General features: G+C 38.4%; 2 protein-coding genes across 2 annotated transcripts in view; one reads left to right on the top strand and one right to left on the bottom strand.

Moving 5' to 3' along the window:
• Positions 1–17,672, top strand: part of RPRD1A (regulation of nuclear pre-mRNA domain containing 1A) — a 43,903-nt gene extending 26,231 nt beyond the window's left edge. Inside the window, exon 7 of the mRNA XM_066185413.1 lies at positions 13,057–17,672. Within this exon, the coding sequence (XP_066041510.1) occupies positions 13,057–13,206 (150 nt within the window). The 3' untranslated portion in view covers positions 13,207–17,672. The remainder of the gene's footprint in view (positions 1–13,056) is intronic.
• A 2,315-nt stretch (positions 17,673–19,987) lies between these two features.
• Positions 19,988–24,925, bottom strand: CUNH18orf21 (chromosome unknown C18orf21 homolog). Its single transcript, XM_066185438.1, has 5 exons — positions 24,816–24,925; positions 24,709–24,731; positions 23,758–23,957; positions 20,606–20,814; positions 19,988–20,181 (listed from the first exon to the last, which is right to left on the bottom strand). The coding sequence occupies exons 1-5, from the start codon at positions 24,887–24,889 to the stop codon at positions 20,028–20,030; spliced, it is 660 nt and encodes a 219-aa protein (XP_066041535.1). The 5' UTR covers positions 24,890–24,925; the 3' UTR covers positions 19,988–20,027.
• Between the last annotated feature and the right edge of the window lie 350 nt (positions 24,926–25,275).

Here is a 25,275-nt window from a genome sequence, read left to right as displayed (position 1 = left end):
ATTGAAAATGTAATGGGCAGCCTTCTGCAGCTGTTTTGTGCCCATGTTCTAAGCATTTCTAGAAAAGAGCACCTCGAAACTTTTTTGCCTTCTTGCTGATTAGTGTCTTCTGCTTTATGCAAAGAGAAGAATCCAGTTTTCTGGAACACCAAGATCTTCCTTTTTTTTCCCAACCCACACTCCAGTAGAATTGTGCTTTGTGCTTAGTCGTTGAGTCCAAGAAGGATGCTGCTTTATTATTTGGCTAATCAGTGTTATTAATAGTGGATCATGCAACTGCTTTTAAGCCAGTTGAAAATGATTGTGTTAATTCATATGTAAACCACAAAATTATTATTATTATTAGCATAATAATATTAGCATTTTCAACTCTAACAGTTTAAAATAGAGAAGATTCCTGTCATTGCTGACTAGGAGCATCTCACTTATTCCATTAGTGTCCTCTGTGCTCTGTGTGTGCATATACAACTCAGCAAAAATCCTACTCCCAAATGCTTGAAGCCATGCTCAGCAGCAGCTGCAGTAGTCAGTGGAAAATTAATGTTCTCATGCAGCATGATCAGAAAAATTGTACATGCTCAATGGCAGCTGTAGGTTTCAACCTTGTGTTTCTGTTAAATAGTAAGCAATAGCTCTTAGGCTTCGGAGGGTAAATCCATATGTGGGCTGTAGAATAATCTTGGTCACTTGAACTTCAGGTTTGGATTTACTGGGAAGTATTCATTGTCTTCTGTAGTCTGAATAGCTAATATCCGGTTAGGATATATAGATATATATATATAGATATATAACTAAAAGAGCAAGAGAGTTTACAGGAGCTACTCTTAAAAATACCAAGAGTAATAGAAACTGATGTTCATAATGTAGGTTTTACAATCTTCAGTTATAAAATGGTGAGTACAAACTCCACATTTGCATCTTTCAATGTAATTGATAAAGGCTTACCATTTCAATATATATTTTCTAATTTTAAAGTCATAAATGTATTACGTGATTTAAGATTTAAGCCGTATTTATTTTCTGCATGCGAGCCAGAGCCCAGATTTCAGTAGGAGGAGGTTGCTGGAAAATACTGAATTTCATTAGAGCTCCAGTAAAAACAAAGCTGCTGGTAGAAACCATACAAGCACAGACATGCGGGTCAGCAGGCAGGCTCAGTGCTGCAGTGGGAGGGAGGAATACTGTGCAATTCTGAGAATGCTGCGAGGTCCCGAGTCTTACTGAAATAATTTCTTCAGGAGACGTGTTCTTCATGTCCCTCAAAATACTTAATTTTGAGGGATGTGAAGGCAAGCTTTCTCTTAAGCTGCTGCATACAGATGTACTTGTTAAAAGCATGTTGCTCACTTTTTCATGGTGCATGTGGGGTTAACAGCGTTTTTTCTCCCGGCACTGGGGTGCCTAGGATGCTTTTATGTAGTGTCAGAGAGCTTTTGCCATGTTGCACAATGAACTTTCTCCTCCAAACTTCAGTTCATTTGGAAACATAGTGAAATATGCCCTACACTGTTGCAGCTTTCTGCCTACATGCGAATGAATGTGGGGAGAAGTTTTTTGCTGTTTTTATTTGATCCTGTGGTCTTGACTCTTCTTCATAAGGTAGCTATGAGGAAGTTCACTTTCCCTGAACACCGGCAAAAAGATGATTTTGGTTTTTGGGGTTTTTTTAGCTGTGGAAGTGAGGGACAGATGTCCTTTCTGCTCCATCTGCAGGTACTTGCCCTCTCAGCACGGGCTCCTCTTGCTGTGCTATTGCACCATCAAAGACCACCTAGAGATGTCTGGGAGTCACTGGAGGACTCATTTGAGCTGTTGAGCCCTTCAGCCTGTGGTGGCTGGCTAGCCTGGGTTTGAGGGGTGTCAGTAGAGAAACTGCCTTTTACTGTACAAGGCAAGCCCTTCAAAGAAGTAATTTAAAACTTTGAAATGCATGGTTACTTGTGAGGTTACTCTTTAAGATGGTATCTTAAGTTTCTGTGCAAGTCTTTACATTTTATTTTAAGTCATGGCCAAATAGTAAATAATTTTGTCATGTTTCCCACCCTACATGGGGAAATGTTGCTGTTTTCCATGACACTGCACTGCAGAGTGGCAGAAAAGCGCCACAGCCAGGCCTAATACTCAATCCCTCTACCTCATGGCAGGCTGGAAACATCTACTCAGATGACATTTGTGTAGTTCTTCATAAACACTCTAGCCTGCCTCAGATCATGTCCAGCACACCAGAAGTCTTAAACAGGTCCTGACAGGCAGGTTTTGCTGTGCCAACCAGTCAGTCCGGCTCTTGCCTGAACATCAGCTGCAAGTTCAGACCTGCTAGTTTTGTTTCCCTTGTCATCAGATGCTGGGTGTACTTTATTTTTCTTTCAAACTTCACATTTACAAGAGATCTGGAAACATGAGTCTATGGAGAAATCATCCTTGAAGGTCTTAAGAGCAAGTAGGGATAGACAATTAAAAGTTTTTAAATTGCTACACTAGCCATGTATGCTGGATTTGAATTCAATTCAGTTTGCCACCATGGTAAGCCCTTTTCTGCAGCAAGACTTCAGGTCTTGTTTTCTGAGGGAATTTGAAGCAGCTCACCAGTGAAATGAGACAGATGTCATTACTTTGCAATTTGGACAGCAAATCTGCTAAACCCCTGCTTTTCTAAGACATTGTCAGGAAAACCAACTTTTTAAAAGAGTTGGTACAGGTTCTTATTTTTGGCTGTACAACTGGAAGCAGAGCCTGAGGTTTTCTCTAGAACCCTTCGTGCAAATTTAAAGCAGTATCAAGTTTGTGAGAGCAGATTTAGTGTGAATAAGAGAGAGGATTGGAGTGTCTGTCATCCAAGAAACCCAGGGTAAAGAACTTGGTGAAAATATACTGAAGTGACTTGCATTCTGACATGCAAAAAGCTTGTGCCAAAAAAGGGAATTTAAGTGATTTATTACTTTGTATAATTCTATTTCTTTTGACACTGTGTAAATGTGAAGAAAGAAGGAATTTCTTGCATCATTTGCCTTTTCCCCCTCGGTAACAAGTCTACTGATTTACTCATGATTTTGTTTGCAAATATCTTAATAGTAGATTACTGTAACAACATTTAACTTAGTATGTTTGCCTCATGACCTGATCTTCCAAGGTCATTTCATCCGCAAATGGATAGGAATACAGACATACAAAATGGAAAACTCCACAGATACTCCTAGAGTTCTATACAAACCAGGATAATGATTTTAAAGATTATTTTAGTGAACTATAGGTGGCTTGAATGGATGAAAGGTGCTTTAAAAAGCAAAGACATTTTAGGTTGAAGTGATGTCATAGCACTAAGCCTGATGAGTTCAAGAAGCGTTTGGACAATGCTCTCAGGCACAATGGTGTGACTCTTGGGGATGGTCCTGGGCAGGGGCAGGAGTTGGACTCAGTGATCCCTTGTGAGTCCCTCCCAACTCACTGTATTCTGTAATTCTGTGACTGCTAACCTCTCATACATGTTTTACCAGTAGATCACACAAAGATGTGCATTAGTAGGGTTATTGCAAGCGGTAGGAATTTGGGAGCAATATAGTTCATAATGGTAAAGAAGAGTTGCAAAGAACACTATAAATGTCTTGTTCTTTTTAATGTTGTTTACTTGTTCTGTTTTCTACTCTCTCTCTAGACTGCTTTTTTTGCTCATAATTTTTTTCCTGACAACCTCTTTTTACACCTTTTTTATTGTAAAATAAAACCAGCTATTTGAGCAATTTGGAATTGGGTAAATAATGTAAAAAAAGTGTGTGTGCCAAATTTGCTGCCTGAAATTGGTTGATTGATAAGGGACTTTTTCATAGTGAATTTTTCTTGGAATTGTTCTGTACTCTCTATTGGTATCACTTTGCTAAAGCAGATTTTTCTAGTCAATCATATTTTAATACTAAAGCTTGAAGGCAAGCACTTTCTTTAAAAGCCCTTTTTCCTATATTTTTTTAAATTATAGAACTTGATAGATCTATGTGCATTTTTGTTAAATTTAGATTATGATTCTTGTTGGTCATGGAAGATATGCAGTTTTTCACTTCCTTCATGCATAGTAGAGTTTTCACTGGACATACTCCCACAGGATGTATGAGGGGCAAGTAAATCAGAATATGTACTGCTGCTATGTAATTCTCCTTTCCAGCTTTACCTTTCTTATGCTCCCATCCCCCTTGCTGAACACAGCATCTGAAATACCTATTTTGCACAAAATGAGAGAAGAACACAAAAATCACCATGCAGTTTATCAACAATTGTTATCTAAGAGAATTACTCTCGTTATTCATATAAGCTATAGTTTCAGTTACCACTTGACATTGAACATATTCAACTGCCATTAAGCAAATCAGGCTTGGGAATGCTTATCTTTGAGCTGTAACTTAATGCTCCTCTTGAGAATCCATGTATCTAAAATGGATGGTTCAACCTACTTAATGAAGCTGTGAGAATGAGTTGACAAGTGTAATATGAAACTGTCTAGCTGATAAAATTAATTAGAATATACACATATTGGATGGCCCATGGCATTTCTTGACTTCTTTTAAGAACTGTGCTTTAAAAGTCTTTAAAAACCACATGCTGTGCAAGTAAGACTGTTTTGAAATTTAAGGTGGCTGTCTTTCACAGCTCTTTGTTTGGACTCCACAGGAATAATTTATGAACTTGGAAAAGACAGACATGAATCATTAAAAAAAAAGTAGTTGGAAGAACTTCTTCAAAATATCCAAGACCAATTTTGTGCAGATAGACCCTACACTGATAGAATTATTAAAATGAACAAGGTCACCAGTGTGGGCTCACCTGTAACAGAAATCTGGGGTCCTGTATCTGCATTGCCTTTATTTATTTCACACTAAATAAAGCTAATACTCAGTCTCAGGTCACTAGAATGCTTTCTCATTTTCTTTCTTGACTGCAGGTTAACACTTGAGTGGTTGTATACTGCAGCTGCAACAGCTATAATATTTTACCCTGCTTTAAGTTCTCCGCTTGGATTAGACTGCTACTAGTGCTTAGCCTTGCTACAATAAAACTAGGTTTTATGCTTCTACATTATGTAGATCTGTCTTTAACAAAGATCTGAGAGAGTTGTAACATGGCTAGCAATAGATAAATCCCTACTTAGTGACCTGCAGTGTTAACTTTCATTCTTACATTCAATTTCATCTTCAAAATAAGTACATGCTGTCTTGGCTTTACATCAGTTTCATGCTTTGAGAAATCTATATGTGTCTGCTAAATAATTAACTACACAGTCCACATTTTTGTGGTTTAACACTTAAAGCATTAGGTTGAGAGAGTTGCACATGTGAAATCTGAAGTTGGAATTGAGATTGTTGTAATGACCCAAAGGCGAGGGATGCGTGAACTGAAGAGTGTGCATCTGACACATCTGAATTTTTACAGTTCATCTGTTAGGTTCAGTAAATATTTGAGCCTGAAGACTTTACACAATAGTTCTTAAATGCTTTGCTAAAGGCATGCTTTTCTCATAGACCATCAAAATCCTTCACTCACTTTAAATTTTTCTAAAATGAAACACTGATATCCTTTAATTTGGGTTTCATGTAGATCTTCTGTGAATAAGTGAAACTTCAAGAAGCTATCTATAAGCTTCCAGCCATTTAATTTTTTTCTATTTTCTTATTTTCAGTGCTGTTCTGCTTTATCCCTTGTGTGCCTGTGCAGAGTAGCAACTTGAGTATTTGAGCAAAATTGCTCAGAATTGTTCTGAAGTACTTGATTACTTATCATCAAAAGTTCTCCAAAGCTTCATACTGTCAGCCAGTTTTTGAAACTTAAGAATTCAGTATAATTTAAGCATCTCTTGGAAGTATGTAGCTTTGAGTTTATTATAATGGCTAAATAAATGCTGTATCAGATAATGAAACACAGGTAGACCGAGTGTAACCTCAGGCAGCCATCTTTCATTTCAGCTGCTGCTCATATCTGCCATCCTGGAATGCTTTAAATTAAATCATAGTCCCATTGAGATTGTCTAATTAAATCAATGTCTTTATATAGTAATTTATTTTATAAATATAATATTTATCACCCTGGACCTTTTATGATTGAGGGGAGATAAATATAAACAAAGCCAGTCTGGTAATTAAGCCAGTCTGCTAATTAAGTTTGCTCATAGAATCATCAGGCCAATCCAACCCAACTGTCCACTCAGCACTACCAATGTAACCCCTAAACCACATCACCCACTACCCTATCCAGGTGCCTCTTGAACAACTCCAGGGATGGTGATTCCACCACCTCCCTGAAGGCTTGCAAGTCCTGAGCAACTTTTTGGCAATACAGTCTTGAACAGAAAGGCTAAAGACAAGTTTATAATAAAATGATTAGCTTTAAGATTAAGTAATTCATGTGTTTTCTCAAATTATGAAATGGGGAAATCCTTTTTTTCTGAAGGGACATGCATTTTGATATACTAATGAAAATGAACCTAAATGTAATGAATTTATAAGCCTTTGGAAAAAAATACTACTTTTAATATGCTTATCAGAGATTACTTAAAACATTGCTAACTCCTGTTAAGATCACTGCCAGAGAGTTTTCCAGCCTGGGCTAAAGAAGCCTTCTGCAATTACAAGCATGTACAGTTGTTCTCTAGGCTGTACATGTACTGCTTGGCTACTTCCTCTCTGTGATGTGAGAACAAAGAACTTCTTCAATGGGATTGTCCATGACTCCCATGAGTCTAAATAATGGGGAGATGGGAGCTGATGGATTTGAACATAAAACTTGGATAAGTTCATATGGAACTTAGCACCAGAGGCTGTGGAGATTAAGAAGAGATCCAGGAGTTGACATAACAATAAAGATAGTAAAGATTGGAATAGGAGATGAGCTGGCTGAGAGGGGAATGACCAGGCAGAAGAGTGTAATACCATGTAGGATTGAAATGAACTGGAATTCATTTGGACTAAAACAATGGAAGCAAAAACTGATATGAGTTAGTAGATCTGATGAAGATATTATATAAGTGGAAAATAGGGACATGCCTAGTATAGGACTGGGGAGAAACAGGTGTAACCGAAACCAGAACTATAGAGAGAATAAATGGAGACCAGGATTGGAGAAATTTACATCAGAATGAGAAAAGCTAGAAATGGGTAGGGGTAGGCCAAAAACAGTTGCAAGTGTTTTTATTGTGTCTGAATACAGCTATGATAGGAGTCTGAGAGACACTGAACGTCCTTCTTGGGCACAAGTTGGTTCTAGGAGCAATGTTCCAGGAATGGAGATGGAGACCAGGAGTCAAGGCTGCAGTGAATGAGATTTGAGATACTGTTTAAGGCTGGAAGGAGCTGGACAAAAAATGCATTTTCAAGAAATAGGAAGAATAATTTGTGGCCAGTAAGAAGGACTTCACATTTCTGCTAGTCACACTTCCGATGGAAAATGTCCTGATAAAATGCTTTGTTTCTATCTGCTAATATTCCAGACAAGATTTTGTGATTTGAAGATCTGCAGTGTATTCCAGTCTGTACCACAACATAACAGTTGATGGTAGACAAAGTCACATTTCCCCAGATGGTTGCTAGTTTAGTTTGTGGGTTTCAGACTTCTGAGTTCATTGTTTCCTATTGCTTTGTTTGCAGACAAGCTGAAGATTCTCTAATACTTTAGCTTAGAAAATTTCTTCAAAGTGTTAATTTCTTGGAAATTTTAAGTACTAAAAAACCTGGGATACCCAGAATTAGAGAATGCATTTCATTTTCATCTGTCAGCTCGAAGGTTTCTGAAGAATAAATTTTGTTTTGTAGTGGTGAAGCTTGCCATTAGAAACCTTTGAGAATATTAGTAAATCTATGCAGAGAATAAATAATGTGTACAGTAAGTAATGCATGGGGCAGTGCGTAGAACAAAAAGGAATAAACAGAGCAGTCAACATTTCTTCAGTGCTATTTACATAGTTCAAAACCTAGCAAGACAAAATGCAAGAGAGTTAGATATTAATGTCGATTTAAAAATTTGAAGCTTGCTTCCAGAAATTTCTTCTCTAGGAAGCTGGCAATGTGCAATGAAAGGTTAGCCAAGTCAGTCCTTTCTTAAGTTTGTCATAACTGTCCTTAGTTCTTCTGCCTTGTTGTGTGAAGCTTATGGATGTTGGTTCAGTCTCTTAAAAGTTATTTCAGGGTATCATGGATCCTAAACACTGGTAAGTAGGTTGAGCTTTTAATTGTACTGCTGACAAATGCGAGCTATGCCAAATTTTTAAAGGCAGTGCAAAATTTAAGGCTGCTCATCTGTTTTCTGAGATGATAGTGATGAGGCTTACCTGAATCCTGGAAGTCTAGTTGTCAGTCTTCCTTGCAGAAAAATACCCAGACTGGGTGAGGTAGAGTCTAGCAAGCTGGAGTCTGTAAATGCTGTGATTCTGAACTTCAGAATCTAGATACCAGGCTATCACATGACATTTGCTTTCTTCTGAGCCTTTGAGGAGGTCTGGTAGTTTCTGCACTGTTGGACACAGTACAGGAGAAGCCTTTGCTCTGTGATGCAGCTCTGATATCTGCACCTGAAACTGTGTGTTGGAATGGACCTAGAAAGTCAGAGATCTGAATTTTAAATACTGTGTACTTACAGGCCGTGGACGCTGATGTACACACACACGCCCTCAGCACCTTAAAAGCCTTTTAAATGTCTGGGTTTTGTTTTTCTGAATTGAAGTATTTATTTCCACCTTACCTTTCTGTAGCTAACGAGGATGCAGATTAAATATTGCTCTTTCCTGCAAAACTTTTATTCTTGCTTTGCTATACGTGTTCTACCAGACAGTATTTTGGTGCATTCCATAGCTTCAGTGATCAGATGAAGGTTCAAAGTAATATCAGTGTTATAAAGGGAAAGCATATCCATGAAGTTTTTTATCTGTACTACTTTCCCATTGCAGAACATCTATATAAAGATTTATTTTATTTGGAAGGGAATATATTCTCTGCAGTGCACAGCTTGTTTGACCTGCCCACATTTTTATTATTTATGATATCTGTAATGTCTAATCAAAAATTATTTGGCGTTTTTGCCTGGTATTTTTTGATAGAGAATCACTATTGATCTAGATTCTGAATCCATATGTTGTTAGCACTGCTTTCATGAAATATCCATCTACACTGTCAAATAATGGAGACCGTAGTAATTTGTGGGGCTCTAATGAGCAAAATAAGTTCTAATTACCTCATAAACCTGCTTTTATGACTGGAAGTACAAACAAATACTGCCTGAAAGCAGTGTTAGCTTAAGCCATTGGAGAAATGGAAGAGACTTTAATTCCAAACATCAGGTTGCCCATATATCCCAAGAGTAAGGTTCTGCATAGGTAGGAAGAAATGCAAATTAGGCTCAGTGTAACAAAAGAAAGCATCATACCTCTGCCTGTCCTTGACTCTTTGAAGTAAATATCTCAAATCTTGCCTCATTTTTACATAGGTATTTTGAAGTTTATCTAAAATCAGCGTAATGACAATCAAATTGAAATTCCCCATGAGGATTTCCACAGTTAAAAGTCTCAAAAATAGAATTGAATTGTTACTTGATTGTATAATGTCCAGCATTTCTAATGGAGCAACAATACTAGAAATAACACCTAGATATCCCAGTTCCCGCTTCTCTGCTTTCATTATCACACTCCTAATATACACACTGAGAAAAAAGGTTGTAGAGACATGTGCATGCTATTAGGATAAAACAGTAAAGGCTGTACATATAGTGGGTGTTGTTGATAATGAGTACTTAATACTTGTATTCTAGCAGTCCAGGACTACTTAGGTCATGCCAGGACTATAATAACAGCCTTAAAAATACACAAGCACACCTTTCAGAAGAGACTAATGGTTTTAAATAGAACCAAACTGTGAACAGCAGCTGCCTTGAAAATACCTCTAAATTGCTGAGTCACTGTACTTGGGAAAATCAGTCCTCTTTCAGACTTGCTCACCAGTCATAAAAACTGGACAGCTCCAGTGATTTCTAGAATAGTTTCAGGAGTGTCATGGGAAATTAGGTGCTCTGGGTAGGTGAATAATTTTTCTGCTTATGGGGGAAGATTGCTGTGAACATCTAACCTGCAGTTTCAGATCTCCCATATGCTTTGGATTACCAAAATTGGATTAAAACTGCATTCTCTACCTTACATTGCATCAATAATACAATCAACTATAAAACCTTACTTACTTTTTTTTTTTTTTACTCTAGTTTTACAGTAAAAACTTGGAGCAAATTTTCTCAGAGTTTCATATTTCTGAGAAGGCTTAAGAAACAAATTTTTACTCCCTAGAGTGCATTATGCTAGAGATGTTGGTGAGAGGAAGATGACTCTGTTATGTGGGAGATAGAATTTATGAGAACATTTTCCTTAGTGAGGAAAAGAAACCTACTGTTAGTAGTATTGATCAAGCTGATAGTCACTAGGCAACAAGTCCCAGGCAGAATTTATATGGAAAATGCTGGATGTCAGAAATGCAATGTTGTTATGGAAATGATTTATTATCAGCTAAAGGGAACTTTAAAGGAGTCAAGCAACTGACAATCTAATATAAGGCACATTTCAGGTTTTGGAGTAAAGTCTAGCAAGAATGTAGCTGCTGAGTCTGTTGCTAAGTGACTGTCTATTTGCCTAGCTTCAGGCTTTAAGCTTGTGAAGGGATACCAATTTGTTGCTTTACACTCCTCATTGATGGAGAATAAACTTGGACAGGATTCATCTCTTCACAAGAATTAACTGCAGGAGGGATTTTATAGTTAATATATTTTATGATTTTTAGGCCTCTGGAGTGTATTGATTCTGCTTACAATTCTCTTCATCCTCTTCTGTATAGCAGTGCATCTTCCACAGTGGAGGCCAGATCACCTGGCTTCCTCGAAACCCTTGTTGCCCAGTGATCAATCTCGAGGCATCCTCCTTCTGAAAACAGGAATTCTAGGTGACTAGTATTCTGTATAGCACCAAATTGGTTGTTTTAGTAAACAATGAAACCTGAAGCTGGTCTTGTCCTCTGGCATTAAAACCTATTCCCTAGAATAATAGTCAGGAGTCTCTGCATCCTGGACTAAAATGCATAGTGAGAATGCCTGTGGTTGGCCTTTTACAATGCTGACGAAAGACTACGCGTCTTGCACAGAGTCTGCTTGGTGAGACCTCTGGATGCTGCTGTAAAGTCAAGTATCAAACAGTGAACTATTTGTGGCCTTTGGGTCTTACTGTACGGATACAGTGTCAGGATACAGACCTTCATTTCCACAGCCATGTCCTGAAGTCACTTGCACCAAAGAGAACATTTTGGACAAGTGTGAGCAAGTGATGGTTTTCACTGGACCAAGGGACTCACAGTTGAAAGATTTCTTTGGCCACCTGTATCCTAAAATAAATGCTGCTTTACCCTGTGTACTGTTAGCAGGTGTTTACAGTTCCACTGACTGGGCATATGTGGTATTTTCACTGTGTTTAGTATCTCGTAAGAATCTGCATGTAATATTTGATTTTGAAATATAAATGATACCAAGGCATTGATGATCCTAATTCAGGGACATTTTTTCTTTCTTCTGTGTAAAGATTTGATATGTTTTTTTAGCTACCCATTACTATTCTCATTAAGAAATTAAGGTATCTCATGGTTCTCTTACTGCCCTTGGTAAGAAGGTCATGCTGCTGCTTTAGTAGTTGCAAACTTTTTAATGTGTGTTGTACCTTGTCCAGTAATCCTAATTGTGTCCCAGTTATCTAACATTCTTTACTACATTTTGGTTCTACTACCAAAAGGTCTTTCCATTGTTCTTCTTTGTTACTCCATGTTATTAACAGTATAGTAACATTTTTAAAATTACATTTAGAGCTTGTATAGAAACAGCCCAATTGTTACCTTTAATTAACATTTGCACAGTGTTTTCATACTTGCTGGAACTATCAAGTGTTTATATTTGTCACTGTTGCAGGATCATATAGAATTTTCCCCCACTGTTATTTAGAAGTTGTTACAGTCATGAGACCTTGGTTATCCATGGGCTGATTATCCAAGTTGTAGATTACCTATGTGTTGTTACTTCCAGCCATTCCCAGGCTGCAGCAAAATCTGCAGCCACACTAGAAAGCATCTGCATTTGATGTGTTCTGAATTGTGGTATTTTTTCATGAAACACTGCTTTGTCTGCTAGTGGTTAGTTTCTTCTGCTTTCCACAATTTCCAACTATTTGAAATTCAAATGTTCCTGTGAATTATACATTAATCTTCTTTCATTTTTGGAATAACTGTTTTCATTTATAAAAGCTGGTATTCTTCTCCATTATGTCTCTCGTTCTTAAGAGGTGACCACTGACTATCTTCTAGTGCACTGATTTACAATGTTGAACTTTATTTATTTAATGTTGTTTCAAGTAAAAAGTTCCTCATAATCATTAAATATATCAATTACAAGTTGTTTGACCTGTATTCCAACACAGTATGAAATCTAAAGTTCCCAATTCAAAAAGTTTCTGAAAACCCAAGATTAAATCCATAAATGTACTGAGGAAATATATTATTTATTATAAAAGTTAATACAGAATACTTACCATTGGTCAGCTCAGTGGGGCCTATTAGGCCTAGTTAAGGGGCATTTGGTTGGTTTTTATTATTTCAGCAGTATGAGATGAAAATAACTTTTTTGACATCAGTAAGTTTATCCTTCCAGCCTCTGTTATTGATAGTGGAATATGTGTAACAACTATCCTTAATTAAGTTTTAAGAATAGTCCTGTTCTCCTAGATACATAGAGAAATGCATGTGGTTGTGTTAGTTGGGATTGTCTTCCTTGTTTAGCATTTATGTTCTTAGAATTCAAAGCAAAATAATCCCATGGCTATGCTTTTAAAGTCCGTTGCTGGGAAAATGCTGGAGCTGACACCTCTGTCTCCTAAATACCCAGATCTCTGGGTTCTCACCTGTTCAAGGCTGTTTACCTGTCTTGCAGAAGGAATGCTTTGTTTGTAAAATCACATGTGCAGTAAGTAGTAGGGATGAGCAAGAAAACCTTATACTGAATTCTTCTGCCCTGCAGGAGTACAAACGCAAGTTAGCCAGAGTGTCCCAAGTACGGAAAGAACTCAGGTCACGCATCCAGAACCTGCCTGATCTCTCTCGACTTCCCAATGTCACGGGCAGCCATGTACACCTACCGTTTGCAGGAGACATCTACAGCGATGATTGATCACCAGGCATCCCCCATAACCTCTGCTTTTCTGTGAAATGAGGGGTAGGCCAGACCGAGCAGTACTCTTGTAGTATTATTTTTGTATATTGTTGCAGAGTGTCAGTAAAAATACTTTAATAATTTATAAAAAATGGTTTAAAAAGTTGATTTGTTTACTATTTTATTGGCGAGTGAACATAAGGGTACATTTATAAAAGTGGGATCTGTGTCTGTTACATGGAAGAATGAATAATTATCTTTTGTAAAGATTTTAGTTGGGTGCCCTGTAAAAAACATGCTAAGAATTTTCTTATGTACCCTGTATTTAATGTAGATCAACATAATCAAAACTTAATTCTAACTTGAGATATTTCCGTTGCTAGTGAGGGAGTGAAATGTGGAAATCGCAGGCTTATGTTTGCAAGAAGGCCAATGCAATTTAATGCAAAGTTAAAAGTGATCTTACTGTCCATTACATTTACATTACCCACTCCCAAAACAATATGGGGTTTTTTGAAGTAAATGCTAACAACCAGTTTTCTATTGGAAAATCTTAATCACATTACACTGAGCAGATCTTCAAATGACTCAAAATACTTCAATATTTTTGTATCATTTAGAAGTCAGCATGTAGAAACTATAAAACTGACCAGTTTAATTATGTTTTGAAATTGTAGCTTTTTACAGCTGCTTAGTTTCTAAATCGAGGGACCATTCATTTGTAATCTAAGCCCTTTCTGGAACATCTGTTTCCATCTAAAAAGGTTAATCCCAGAAATGTGAAGCCATTTTACAGTTCTAATTAAATTGAAGGGTCATTCTCTAAATGGTCTCAATTGCTAAGTGCCCATTATTAAATTTTGACAATGTACCATCCGTACATACAACAAGATGGCGATACAGCTCTACTGTACATCCTCTTCCACTGAGAAACCCTGGAGGCCAGCATGGGCTACCACCTCACCACCTTCACCTGCTCCAGCTAAGTCTCAATTGCCTTTTTCTCACGCAACAGGAGGAGACTGTTCAGGCCTGTGTATAAGTCAAACAGCGGAAAACTATTGCCCAGTTAAAAAACTCTGTTGTGTGGCATAAATGCAGTATTTGTCTGGGAACAGCTGAATTTGTGAAGAATCCTTGTTTCCATGCTATGCATCAGCTTTTAACTTCACTTAAAAACTTAAAGATCCAGACAGGCATTTAGCACTTTTCCAGAAAGTTCCGGCTTTTCAATCCATTGGAATTAACCATATGATCATTGAGTGACTTTAAAAATGCCTACCTGTACCTTTGGCATTTCAATGACCTTAAAAACCTGGGCTGCAGGTGTTTTGAGTTGGATATATCATAGGAGTATTTAATGATTGCAATTTGTTCATGGTTTTGAGCTTGTCAGGCATTGTTCTGTACCAGTTAAGTTCAGTTTACAAGTTTAATATACCTCACATGAAAGCAATTTTTTTTACAGAAAGCTGTTCTTTCTTTTCAAAACCCACAATTCAAAATAGTCCCGGAGTGAAATTGTTCAAGGTAGTTATCTGCCACTTGTTACTGGATTCTACAGGGCTAATCACTAAAATACTAGTAGGATGTGAATGGAGGATAACCATTCTCTTTAAAGTAGATATACTTGGACATAAGCATCTCAGTCCAGTGAGATGAACTTTTCTCGTGGAAGTTGCCATGAATTAGACCTCAGTTAAGTAGGGAAAAAACCTGAAAATATAGAAATACAGGCTGTTGACATAGCAGTCTGTAGCATGCAATGTAGAATACTGGTTTCCTAAAAAATTCTGACTGACAAATAGGAGTGCTCAAAACAGTTATCTGGGCTCACTAGATATCCAAAAATTTCAAAGTTTTGAGTGGTAGTTTTCCCTTCCATAGGAAAAAGCTCACTATATTGAATCCAGAGGATTTAGTTTCTTTAGTTTAAGTGTAATATGCAAAATTAAATAACACTTATTGACATATTTTCAGTGTAGATTCTTGATTAGAAAACATTCTGATACAGTATTAATGTTTTAAATATTTCTGTTCTAGTATGTTAAACTCATCACATAAATTCTTCCACACATGTATGTGCATTGCAGGTGCAGTTAAAGCTCAGTTTTGCTAAATAGCACCAAATTTGTGGTAAATATTAAACCAGCTTAATCTATTAAGAATTCTAAAACAAACCATAAAACAAGAAGCATAAATAGTGCGTTCATGGTTGAGTTCCATCCATAGAAAACTTAATTTGTGCCCAGAGGTGATTATAAGTGCAGTGACAAGGCTTATTGGACTGTGCTGAAAGATCTATCTTGGATACTCAGAATCATAGGGAATTAAGCTTAAACAGTCTTTTGCTGCCTGAATTGAAATTAGTTGTAATACTAAAGTTGACTGCTGAATTTTCTTGATCTCTCAAAGGTTTTAAAAAAGACATGACACTTATTTCACTGGATTTGTTTTTCCTATTCATAACTCCTAGTGATAACATTGCTTATCTACAGGTAATATAGAACTGATAAAAGAATGAGGAAAAAAACTCAACTTCTTCTTGATGTATATAAGTTTTAATTTTGAAAGAGTGTTATTTTCTGGATATATTTTTCTTTGTTTTACTGTGAAATTGTCTACTTCAACAAGTTTTTCATAGCTGGGGTTTTGGAAATTATCCCTCAATATTTGTTTGGAAAGGAGGACTTGTGAAAGGCAAAGGTCACTCTTAGAGCAAGTCTCGTATATTAATGGCTGAATGGTACGCTGGGGTTTTTTTTTCTATTTATATGGGAAAGGCATCAGGTATCAAATAGTTAGGAGATTTATATTGTAACTGTAATAGTATAGCAGGAGATAGCATGGTACGGTACAGATGCAGCCCTGCAGTGTCAAAAAATACCTCCAAATTCTCAGGTTCCAAAGCTTAATGTGCTTTGGACATCTCAGGAAGAAAAGAGGCTGGGTGGGGAACGGTAGGGTGCTGAGGAGACAAAAGGGAGAACATGCCTGGGTGGAAAGGAAAAGCAAACCTCATGTCAGCTTCCGTCAAAACAGAAATAACTGTGAGACTGGGCAGCACAGTATTTTATCTGTAGGTGGGATTGTACCACAGAACTGCTTTGGGTTGTTGCCATCCTGGGAAAGAAAATGTGTGGGCATACCCTGCCTACCTCTTCTAACGTGGTCTGGCTCTAGGCAAAGCAGAATGCTTGCCCTACAAAAGGCACAATTATAAAATATCTGACTATTTTTCATCTAATAATAAAGGCATAATAATTAGATTATTTGCTTCACTATATTGCACTTTTATTAAGCATTCTCTGACAAAAAGCAAAGAGATTCCTGCAGCACTTTGCCATATGAGAATGCTTACCTTGGAGGTCACTGGGACTGCTTATATATTCTAGCGTGTGCAGGCTCAAGCTGTGTTTTTTGCAGAACGTTTTGAAAGATATCAGGAATACTACCCCACTTTTGTGGTTTTAAAAATAAATGTGAAGTCCTTAGTTACATAACTTACCATTCTAAGAAATTACGTTTCATGACTTCTTTTGGAAATTAGACTACAGCCTGCAGTAATATTAGCTTGATTCACTCTGTTAATGTTTGTATTAATATATTAAAGCACCTCTGTTAATTCCTAGCAAAACAACCCAAACCACATGCTTATAACGTATTTTATCTGAATAGTCTTCCGAGTGTCAAATTGAGAGCTTTCATTATGATGAAATTACATTCCTGTTTACCTGAAGTTTAAAAAAACATTGTCTTAGGACTTGCACAGACTAGTTCTTCTCTCACAAGTCAGTGGTAACTCAGTCTGGTGCCTTGATGATATCCCTAAACACATACGTAGGATGCAGTAGCGAGCAGTGCAGATGACCATGGAGGACGTGGACATCATACATAGGCTTGGTTGGCCCTCTGCAGAAGAACCTTTTAAAATGTAAGGAAATAGATCTGTAGGTGTGGGGTTTTTTCAGTGGGAAAATCAGTGAAAATCAGCACATCTAAAAATTGATGGTTACATTTACAAATATTTAGGCCGGTTCTGCTCATTACATTTAATCACAGTGATTATTCCTGCAAGTAAAGAAAGCAGACTCAAACATAGTGTCTGAAGTGGAATTTTTTTCTAATGAATGACCAATTTTGTCTCAGCTCCTATTTCAGTGTGTCATTTATCTTAAGTAGTAAATCTCTTCCATCATGTTATTTAGGAATCTAATTCTGATTTCATATTTACAATAGTTAAACTATCCTACTAAGCATGATGTTTTTGTGGGAATTTGCAAAAGTTCAATAGCACTCATTACTTGTTTGCAACAGAAATAGACTTATTTGTTAAAAGCTAACAAGAAAAGTTTGAAATGTAAAGATGTTTCATTATTGTGCTTTTCTGACAGAACCTGTAATCCTTGTGTAATTTATGTCCTCAGAATAACACCTGTATGTACGCTCTTTCATATTTAATAAAACATTGTTGTAGAAACATCTTTGAAAATTATTGTTCATTGCTTGCCTTCTCAGTCTCATGGTGGGAAATGGCTTTAATATAAACTGCTCCCTATACTCAGGAGTCAGCCAAGATCTCATCTCAGTGATGATGCTGAGGAAATGCTTCATACTAATTTAGAGGTTTATTACTCCCTGTATTTTGCGTGATAGTTTTTGGTGAGGAAGCAGTGCATTAAAGGGTCTGAGGTCCTATCTCTAGAACTGTAAACTTAGTTTAGCTGGTTATTTTAAGACACACTTTTGTAACATTTTCAATGTGGTATGACACAAGTACAGCCAATGATACAGATACCATTGCCCAGTAGAATTTGTATGAGCTGGGAAATAACTCTCTCTAATCAAATGCCTCTTTGCAGAGCTGTATGCTTAACAGAGACCTTCTTGCTCTTCCTTTACAAAGTCTGGCTGAATTTCTACCCTCTCTGAAATCAGTGAAGGCATTTCCTCTCTCGTTGTTCTTCCAGCTCTTTAAACACAAGCCAGTAATGTGGCCTGGCAGTGGTTTGCAGGGGAGCTCAGCAAGTCTCTCACAGCCAACAGCCTTCAGTGTTTCATCAAGTAGGGGAAGGTAATGTGTCCTGAAGGGAAGAGTGCATGAATATGTGTGTAGTATATGTCTGCATGTAAGCCTCTGATGTGTGGCTGTGTATGTATATACCTATAAATATTATGTATAGAGTTACGTTTATACATGTGTCTGTCTTTCAATACACCAGTTCTGTGAAAGTCCAGTTAGCAGAAAAGACAGACTCTATTAAGGCTTAGGAATAACATAAAAGCACTGGAGATTATTTCTACCCAGCATTTTGAAGCATACTTGTAAAATAAAAGGCACGTACTGGATGACATTTTCCCCTTTGTTCTCAGAATAGTCTAATATCTCACAATAACAATCCCTTTTAAGAACACATCTGGACATACCTGACAACTCTGGTAACTCCAAAGAAAAAAAAGATGTTGTTTGGAGCACAACAAGGCTCTATCTCTGTTAACAAATAGTGTGCTGCAAAGGTAACACACTTGGTGTGCAGAATGCCTGTAGCTCAGTGCCTACCACTCACAAAACATATTTGCAAATGTGTAGTTTAGATCAAGCTCTCCTGTGATCCTGTGGATGGATCACCCATTAGCTTTCTCTGCACACTGGTTGTGTTCCCTCCTTCATGTCTTTTATCCCTTATCTGTATTTTATCCAAAAGGAATGCACTCTTGGGACTGCAAGGTGTAGTGTAGGAAGCACAACAGTAGTGTAGTGTAGGGACAACAGGGAAATGTGCTTTGATCTCACAAACACTTTAATGTTGGGGCACCTTGAAACACAGCAGATGCCTGTGCTGGTTTCACACTGGCCTCATGGGAAGCACAGGAGTACCTCATGTGTGTACTTTTAGTAAGAAAATTTATTGTGAAATTTGTATTTTCAAATACCTTTGTGCAATGCACATTTTCCATCAACAAAATGAAGTATTTTTCCAGAGACTGGATTGTAAGTATAGCAACAGGTGAATTAATGCCAAGTTCTACACTGGAAAAGGCAACACTCCGAGGTTTGTATTTTGATTAAAGAATGGCAGTTCATTTTATCCTACGCATACATAAGAGACAAAGAACAGTGAACCCTTCAGTTATTGTGCAAGTGTACAGGAAATATAGAAAGGTTACATGCCAATCCCTGAGACTTTCAAGTACAGTTTACAACAAACTATTCTCCCTACCCTGGACTGCTTTCCAGTCCACCAAGTCATTTGCTGGTCCTATTTATTAGGCAGTGTTCACTGAGTCTGAAGTCACTTGAACTATTCATTAAACTAGCAAAAGAAATGGAAAAGAGACCTTTAAATCCAAGGAAGTACATGCTTTTAACTAATTGGCTCTATTTTTCAGTGGGGAGATGTGAAGCACCATGTGCAGAACTATCACTGCAGACTGTATGTAGGACAGCCTATAACCTCAGTCCTGAACAGTGACTTTATACTGTCCTCTCTCATCTCTGTGCCAAACATAAATTGAAAATCTTTTATCTTGACAATTAAGTGGTCCTGATGGGATCATCAGCTTCCTCAAAGGATAAATCCTGGCTTTTAATTCTTGGGGCATCAGAAACTGCAAAACATATTCAAGATTCCCAAGCATATTAAACTGGCTTTCTTCTCATCTCCCTCTGGCAGACAATCACTCCCCATAGAAACAGAACTTCCTTCTAAAAAATATGGTCTATGCTTTCACAAGGTAGAGGATGTTAGCTTGAGTTTTAAAGAAATCACTTTGTTGATTTACTAAAACTGGAGCAATATTTATTGCTGTAATGTTTATTACTTTGAAATAATATATAACTAAAGTAAAGTCAAGAAGGTTTTCAAATCTGCCTTCTGGCTTTTCTCTTTTTCTTCTAGGTCAAGCATCCATTTTAGCTTAGAAAAGTGAAATTTGGAGTTTCGGGGAGTCTTGGAAGTAGAGTTGGTGGTTGCCTGTCCAGATTCATGTGTCCTGAAAAACAAAAGATTCAAATGTCTTAAAGGAGAGAAATCAGAATTAACATAATGTAACTGTGAAAGCACACATTTGCTTTCACATGTTGCTTGCTTTAATTTGAGTGAAAAATATCTAAGAGAAATAGTGCATTTTTACATGCAAGTGAGCAGTCAAAAGTGTTACTCTGTCATGCAAATTTTAGGACAGACATTTTGCAATAATGACACAAATGTAACTGGGCATTCTTTGCACACAGTCCCTTTTCATGACAATCTTTGATTTTAAAGGTTGGAAAGTTAAAATTCATCTCCCCAACCATACCAACAGAAATACACTAAGTTATCAATTTCAACTTTATTAAATGACTGATCTAAAATTAACAAGATGTAATACACTCTAGTTGGCAAAGGGCTGCTTTAAATAGGAAAGAAACAGGTACCTGGAAAGTGATGAGGGACTGTTTCCTTTAGATCCCAACCTACTGCAGCTTACAGGTGTCATTTTCTTTGCAGACTGAATTTTTACATCTGGTGTCTTCAGGCTAGATTTGATACCTGGAGTGCCACAATTTTGTGTTTTGGTTGCCAGAAAATCTCTGCTTTTACCATAATGTCTTGTTGTTTTGTTGCAAGACTTGCAAGTAACCAGCTATGGAGAGAAGAAAGGAAATATCAAGCTGCCTTTCAGTCTTACCACCTTTATATTATAAAGCCATTAGTAGAATTATCCAAACTGTTCTCCAAATACCATGACACAAATATTTGCTTAAATAAAACATGAGATACTAAAAAGTAACATACACTTTATAACTAGTATTTTAATTTGAGCTTCTTAAGACAAACACATCCTTTGGGTTTATCTAGAAATTACTCCAATTCCCTACGAACTAATTTCAGGACGTTTGTACTGCTTTATCTAATATTGTACAGTGAAATACAGATAACAACCCTATCAAGACAGATGAAACAGCACCTGAACTGAGCAAATCATATCTTGAGCATACAAAATACACTGAATATACTAAAGTACTGCTATGCATTAGGTATTAGGCTAAAAAACATGACACTCTGTGTCATCTAAAGTCATTAGTATATTCTTCCCCCAATAAAGTTATACTGCACACCTTTCAGGGAATCTTGGGATAAAATGTATAAACTACCAAACTCTCAAACCCAGTCACCCATTTTACTAAAAGCAGCAAGTCTCAGTGAACAAAGACAAGGCTTTGTATTAGGGCAAAAGTACTTACTACAACAAGGAGGACTTTCTAAACAAAGGGCACTTTCTCTTCTCTCTGTGTACCTCTAGGCTGCAGGGAACTTCAGCAGCACACCAAGCTGAGAGATGCATCAGAACTGATCATGTCACCCAGTCACAGAGACTGTCAGGCATTCCTGATATCCCTTACTGTCATGGCAACTACTCACACTAAGAGACGGGAGAGTAATACAGCCAGACAACTTTCTGAGGCACCAATTAGACTGACAGAAAAGCGGTTACGTGATGCTTCTGGCTAAAAATAACATACTCAAAAGACTGTCACAAAAATGTCTAAGCAGTTCTGAAAACATCTACAGCAAATCATTCTTCATTTCAAAGTGCGTAAATTTAACTCAATTCCGATTGTTTAGTAAAAATTATATTTAGAGATGCTGAAATGGAACATTTTTAGTTAAGTGTTTTGACTTCCTCTAGACACTATATTTTGTCAGCCTAACAAACTAAAAAAAAAAAAATAATAGCATTACCTATTTTAGTGCTCAGGTATTGATGAATTTTTAGTTCTTCTAAATGAAATTCAGGTGAGAAACAAACTCACCATCTCATGGTGACTTAGAACTGTGTGGAATATAAATGGAGGTAACCACTTAACAATGCAGGAATTCCTGGATTAATCATAGCAATTCGCAGCTCATTTCCATTCCCTGAAATGGATCAGCACTTAACTCCAAAAATTTTTAGAGCCCTGAAACAGTTCCTATGTTATATGCCTTTTTATGGGGAAATCAATCTAAAATCAAGTTCTACTTGCTAAGAAAGTTCTCAGAGGTTGAACCTGTCACATTGTTGCTTGCTTAAATTTCCAACCACACTGGAATTTTCATTTGCACAAGTCTCAGGTATTAGATTACAGGGATCTACATTGCTAATTTTGAAAGCTGCCAGTTGCTGACAGCATTTTAAAGACTTAAGACAAGAAACACTTAAATCATAATCCACAGGACAAACTGAACGGAACACAAGTACAACAAACTGCAATTACATACAAAGATCAAAATATTACCCAGAGTTTAAACTGGACCTATTTAAACTGAATTTTAAACTACTCATATGAGTGCACAGTGTGTCCCTACTAACACTCTCGAGCTACACAATAAGAGCCCATCATCATTTCATAGGACACTGCTCTGTTTATCAGTTGCTTAAAGAAATGTTCGTAATGTACCCTCAATGTTCGTGATCCCAGAAAAACAAAGCAAAGATTTCAGCTTGCAGAATCACAGAACATCTTGAGTTGGAAGGGACCCACAAGCATCATCAAATTCCAGCTCCTGGCCCAGCACAGGCAGGACATGCCAAGAATCCCACCATATGCTTGAGAGTGTTGTCCCAAGGCTTCTTGAACTCTTGTCTGTCTTGGTGCTGTGACCCCTTCCCTGGGGAGCCTGTTCCAGTGCCCTACCACCCTCTGGGTGAAGAACATTTTCAGACGTCCTTTCTGGAGGCTCAACTGTGATCTACAATTTGTGGAGAGTGCTTTTATTTTGCTGTGCTATCTTATTTTGCTCTGACAGCCAAGAACCTTGGTTATATTTTCTCAGTTTATATTTTTTTACTGACTCTTTAACAATCTTTGGCTTCCCAAAATTTACTCCTGAAACCACAAGACCCTCATCCAAGAAAATGCCAAGTGTGCCAGCAACTCTAGACACAATAGGGTGCTGCCTCATTTATTATATCATTCACATAATGTTTTTAAAACAGTACCTACCTTAGCAACACTAGAATAAATGTATACTATTATTTTTCTAATAGTAATTAAATGTCACATACGTGAGTACTTTTAGGAAAAATAACTGAGGCCTCAAGAAAAACATCAACTTGTTGGAATTCCATCTGTGCTTTAGTTTTGAAAGACCTCCTACAAACAGTATTATTCAGACAAATGTAAAAAATTCTATTAATACAGATGGTAATAATAATCTGATGTAACCATGAGAGGCTAGTAAAATACATGAAGTAAAGCTTGTGTCAAAACATATTTGCTCAACAACTGATGAACTGAAACAAAGGCAGTAAAGGAGATGTTTGTGTAGCTTCTCTAATATGTGGGGTCACGAGAGAAAAGCTTACTGGTCTTGTCACTGTGTTCATGATCTATCTGTTGTAGAAGGTAGATTTAGAAAATGTCATTTATGCAGAGAAGTTATTTCAAAAAGAAAGGAAGAGTCTTATGTTCATGAAAAAGAAATGTGTGGGCTTTTCTTCTAAGAGAAAGGTTTCTGCATCTTCTTTTTTATGCCACTGAAATAGGGACATGAAATTCAGGGAAATATCACGTACTTGTCAGTTCCAAATAAATGTCCTTACCAGAATGCTTCTTGACTCCCTGTACCTTCTCAAGAGCTTGGTCTGTTTCATGTTAAGTTTATGATTCTTTGCCTCTCGTTTAAGAACTTTCTCTATCTGTGGAGTCACTTTCATCTTTGGCTTGAGGCGTACCCTGTAGCTGTCAGGAACCAGGAACTGGAAGCAGTAAGGACATATCCTTTCTAATCCACATTCGTTAACTAGAAATAAATAAAGGCAAAAGGATGAAATAACTATGTTTTATAAGCAAACTTTAAAACGGTGTGTGTTTCAATTTCAGCGCTACCTAAGTACATGCTTTTGTGTTTAAGATAACACTAGAACAGAAGAGGAAGCTGAGCACCAGAGTGTGCTCAGCTTAGCACAATTCAGACTAAGTTAATGCATGGCACAAGTTTCCACAATATGTAACTGTAGGTTTTCTTGAAAAAATGCAATTCCTTGCTAAAAATCTTTAGCAACGGAGGCTCACAATTCTGCAAAGATCTCCATGGAGGCACAATCTTCTACCAGATCAGGGACACCAAAGCCTTGTAAAGCTCTTTGCCCATTTTAAGTGTGAGAAGATGACACGACCTCAGGCTAGAATGAAGAAACGCTTTGAGATAAATTTCAGACCCAATAAGAGGCTCGCTCCTGGCATGTGCCTCATTAGCTTCTGCTGCCGGAGCTGGACTCGGGCGCCTCTCCCTAAACCCCCGAGGGACACCCGGCCCCGCGTCCTGGCGAGCTCGCCACTGCTGCCGACAGCCCCGAAACACAACCCTGCGAGGGCAGGGCAGTGCAGGGGCAAGGAGAAAACGGAGGGAAAGGGCGAGCCGGCATCCATCCCCACGCTCCTGTCCTGCCGCAGCCTCCGCTGGAGCGCGCCGGGCTCCCGGGGCGCCCGGCTCTGGAGCCCCCGTCCTGCGGCCCCGGCTCCACCGCCTGCGCCCGGGGCCCCTCACTCGCCTCGGGTGTTGCGGAGCCTCCACCTGCGCGGGAGAGAGGGAAAGCGTCAAGGCGCGTCACCGCCGGGCTCTCCCACCGCCCGTCCCCGCCCCGCCGCGATTCCTTACAGCAGGAATCGCGCCTGTCCCGGGCAGACCCCCGCCAGCTGCTCCGCCGCCTCCAGCAGCCGCCGCCGCCCCATGTTGCCGAGCGCCCGCCCCGCCGGAAAGTAAGGGACGGGAAGGGAAGGCGGGCGATGTGCAGCGCTCGGCCGAGCCCCGGCGGCACCGCGGCCGCAGCACCAGGGTACCGGGCTGGGACGGGCCCCGGGCGAGGGTCGGAGCCGGGGCCGGCGCTGGCGGGCAGCGGGCCCCGCCCCTGGGCCCGGGGCTGCGAGCGCGGGCGGCGGGGCCGGGGAGCGGAGCCCACCCCGAGGCCGCTCGGGGAGCGATGCCCGCCTCGGGGAGCCCCTTGCGTCCCCAGCCGCGTGGGAAGTTTTTCCCCTAGGAAAGGAAACTTTTACCTTAGGGGAAAAAAGAAAAAAAAAAAGAAAGAAAAAAAAAGTGAGGAAGAAGTGCTTTACGTTGA

The sequence above is a fragment of the Chamaea fasciata genome, unplaced genomic scaffold (genome assembly GCF_029207755.1).
Source record: "Chamaea fasciata isolate MVZ Bird 193981 ecotype frontalis unplaced genomic scaffold, bChaFas1.0.hap1 SCAF_1, whole genome shotgun sequence".
In the NCBI taxonomy this organism is placed as follows: Eukaryota; Metazoa; Chordata; class Aves; order Passeriformes; family Sylviidae; genus Chamaea; species Chamaea fasciata.
The sequence above is the reverse complement of the archived record's forward strand: the minus strand, read 5'-3'. Positions and strand labels throughout refer to the sequence as shown.

What these genes read in the sequence shown, in the direction of transcription:
- CUNH18orf21 (XM_066185438.1), bottom strand. Translation starts at nt 24,889, where the DNA reads ATGGGGCGGCGGCGGCTGCTGGAGGCGGCGGAGCAGCTGGCGGGGGTC. An exon ending in GGACAGGCGCGATTCCTGCT is followed by an intron (nt 24,732 to 24,815) that starts GTAAGGAATCGC and finishes TCTCCCGCGCAG; the next exon opens with GTGGAGGCTCCGCAACACCC. An exon ending in GAGGCTCCGCAACACCCGAG is followed by an intron (nt 23,958 to 24,708) that starts GCGAGTGAGGGG and finishes ATTTATTTCTAG; the next exon opens with TTAACGAATGTGGATTAGAA.